The 2,260-nt window shown below is 40.5% G+C and overlaps 1 protein-coding gene across 1 annotated transcript in view; it reads left to right on the top strand.

Annotated features, from left to right (window-relative positions):
- The first annotated feature begins 6 nt into the window (after positions 1–6).
- Positions 7–2,260, top strand: part of LOC118413600 (mucin-5AC-like) — a 10,250-nt gene continuing 7,996 nt past the window's right edge. Inside the window, exons 1-6 of the mRNA XM_035817127.1 lie at positions 7–47; positions 409–531; positions 763–919; positions 1,297–1,442; positions 1,741–2,001; positions 2,136–2,258. Coding sequence (XP_035673020.1) covers positions 421–531; positions 763–919; positions 1,297–1,442; positions 1,741–2,001; positions 2,136–2,258 — 798 coding nt within the window. The 5' untranslated portion in view covers positions 7–47; positions 409–420. The remainder of the gene's footprint in view (positions 48–408; positions 532–762; positions 920–1,296; positions 1,443–1,740; positions 2,002–2,135; positions 2,259–2,260) is intronic.

The following is a 2,260-nucleotide window of genomic DNA, read 5'->3' as shown; positions in this document are numbered from 1 at the left end:
TAGAGTCATCTGTGCAACTGTTTGCAAACAGTTGGAAGACTTCTGCTGTAAGTTTTTAAAGAAAAGCTTTCATCTGCTATCAGACCTTTGTCTTTGTCAATATTGCTACTGTTTGGTGAATTAAAAAGGTCAGAAATGTAAGACATTAATTTATATATATGTCATACCATGACTGGGAGTAATGTGAAAACAGGCAGTGTTAGAAAACGAAACCAAACATCAGTGAAACAAATACAAGATTACTGGACTAGAATGTTGCTTTTCCAAGTATGCTGATTTTTATGTTATTAAAACTTAGTAAAAGCATTGCCAAGGGCTGACGTTTTATTTAATTTTCTCTTTGTCTATGGACGGGTTATGTGCATTTGTGAGACATCAAACAATTGAAGACATTTTTGTGTGTTGCAGGCTTGCCCAGACATGGCACAGCCTGCTCCCAGCCCATGTGAGGAAAACAAGCATCGTGAGGTTTGGGCCAGGGGAGAATGTCGAGTACTACTGAATGATGTGTTTGCAGCTTGTCATCACAAGGTATGGTTTGTTATACATATCGACGTAGGGGAAAATCAAGGTGTCTGAATTAGACAATCATATGGTGACAGTTATAGGGAATCAGACTTGTATGCCTTATTCTGCCCATTTGATTATCTGAAAATTCCTACATCCTCACTTTTACACTTATATATCATGTTAGTATATGGTAGTACGTTTCGTAGCTTTGTAGCCATACAGCATTACATTGTTTCATTGCCTGTTGTATAGATTGATCCCCAGCCCTTCTACGATGCGTGTGTGTCTGACTCCTGTGCCTGTGATGGGGGCGGGGACTGCCACTGTCTGTGCACTGCTGTGGCTGCATACGGAGACATGTGCAATCTCCAGGGAGTACATGTTCGGTGGAGGACACATGACTTTTGCCGTAAGTAACTTCATTGTCATTGTTATTATAATGATAATAATAATAATAATAATATTTATTTTCCATTCACCTATGGCAGCTAATATAGCAATAACTATCCTTTAGGCCTTTTTTGTTTCTGCTTGTCCAGGGTGTAATGTATAAATGTTTATTAGAAAAAATGTTTATGTGAGGATATGGCCTTTAATGATAAACATCATGCCTGCAATGCATGCATCATGAATACAACAGTTGTTTGACAGTTTCTTCTCTCCATGATATCGTTTACAAATATGCTGCAACTACATTAGCACCTGGATATTGGATGTTTGTTATTGCCAGGAGTCAGGTGTTTTGCCAGTGTGTGTTCCCTTAACATGTGCAACATGTCTCTGTAGCTACCCAGTGTGAGGACTTCAATCAGGAGGATGTGTGTGAGTGGCACTATGATCCGTGTGGCACTGCCTGTCCTGCCACTTGTGAAGACTGCCACCCCACCGACTGTGACTTACCTTGTCTGGAGGGTTGTCATCCAAAGTGCAAGGTAATACATGTACATGAATTCATCTCCATGTGTCACTGTCATATCAACAGTCGTAATCATAAAAAATGTCAACTTAATTGTTAGTCATGTCAGGTGTCTTACAAATCTTTTCAATGATGGTGAAATCAAATAATGTTGTGCCTTTAACTTTTCTTCTATCTATTAGTTAAAACAGAGCTTCATTTTCCAATTGACTGCCTGTGATACTTGTGTAGAAAAGTCTTCAAGGTGAGCTGCATTCAAGTTCTTTAAGTGCTAACTGAAAGAAAAATGCTCATTTTCTCCTTGTGTTCTTCAGAATGGAACAGTTCTCCATGAAGGAAGATGTATCACCCCAGACCAGTGCCCTGCTCACCCCATTGTTGACAAGACGTGCGGTCCATGCTGTAACAAGACAGCACCTGTGGATGAGTATGGCTGTCGCTACGCTGACTGTGTCTGTCCAACATGTCCTGCAGTAACCCTGTGTCCAAAAGGGCAGGCTGTGAGATCTATAGATGAGTGTGGATGTGAACACATCAGATGTCGCTACTGTCTCCATAACGACACCAACCACAATGTGAGTTTCCATTTTGGCATATTAAGTTACATGTAGCTCTGTAAAGTTCATTGAAAATGTTGAAGCAGATATAGTACAATGCTGTGTGTTCTCTTGTGCAATAGCCCTAAAACCTTTGACATCAATGTTGACAGCTGAAGGACACATGGATGGAGGGTAAATGTAAGAGGTGTGAGTGTACAGCAGAGGTGGACCCTATCACAGACAACTATGCTGTCAGCTGTGAAATGCTTGAAAATTGCAGGGGCAACATACATGT

The sequence above is a fragment of the Branchiostoma floridae genome, chromosome 4, assembly GCF_000003815.2.
Source record: "Branchiostoma floridae strain S238N-H82 chromosome 4, Bfl_VNyyK, whole genome shotgun sequence".
In the NCBI taxonomy this organism is placed as follows: Eukaryota; Metazoa; Chordata; class Leptocardii; order Amphioxiformes; family Branchiostomatidae; genus Branchiostoma; species Branchiostoma floridae.
Note: the sequence above shows the minus strand (reverse complement) of the source record. Positions and strands in the feature narration are given on the sequence as shown.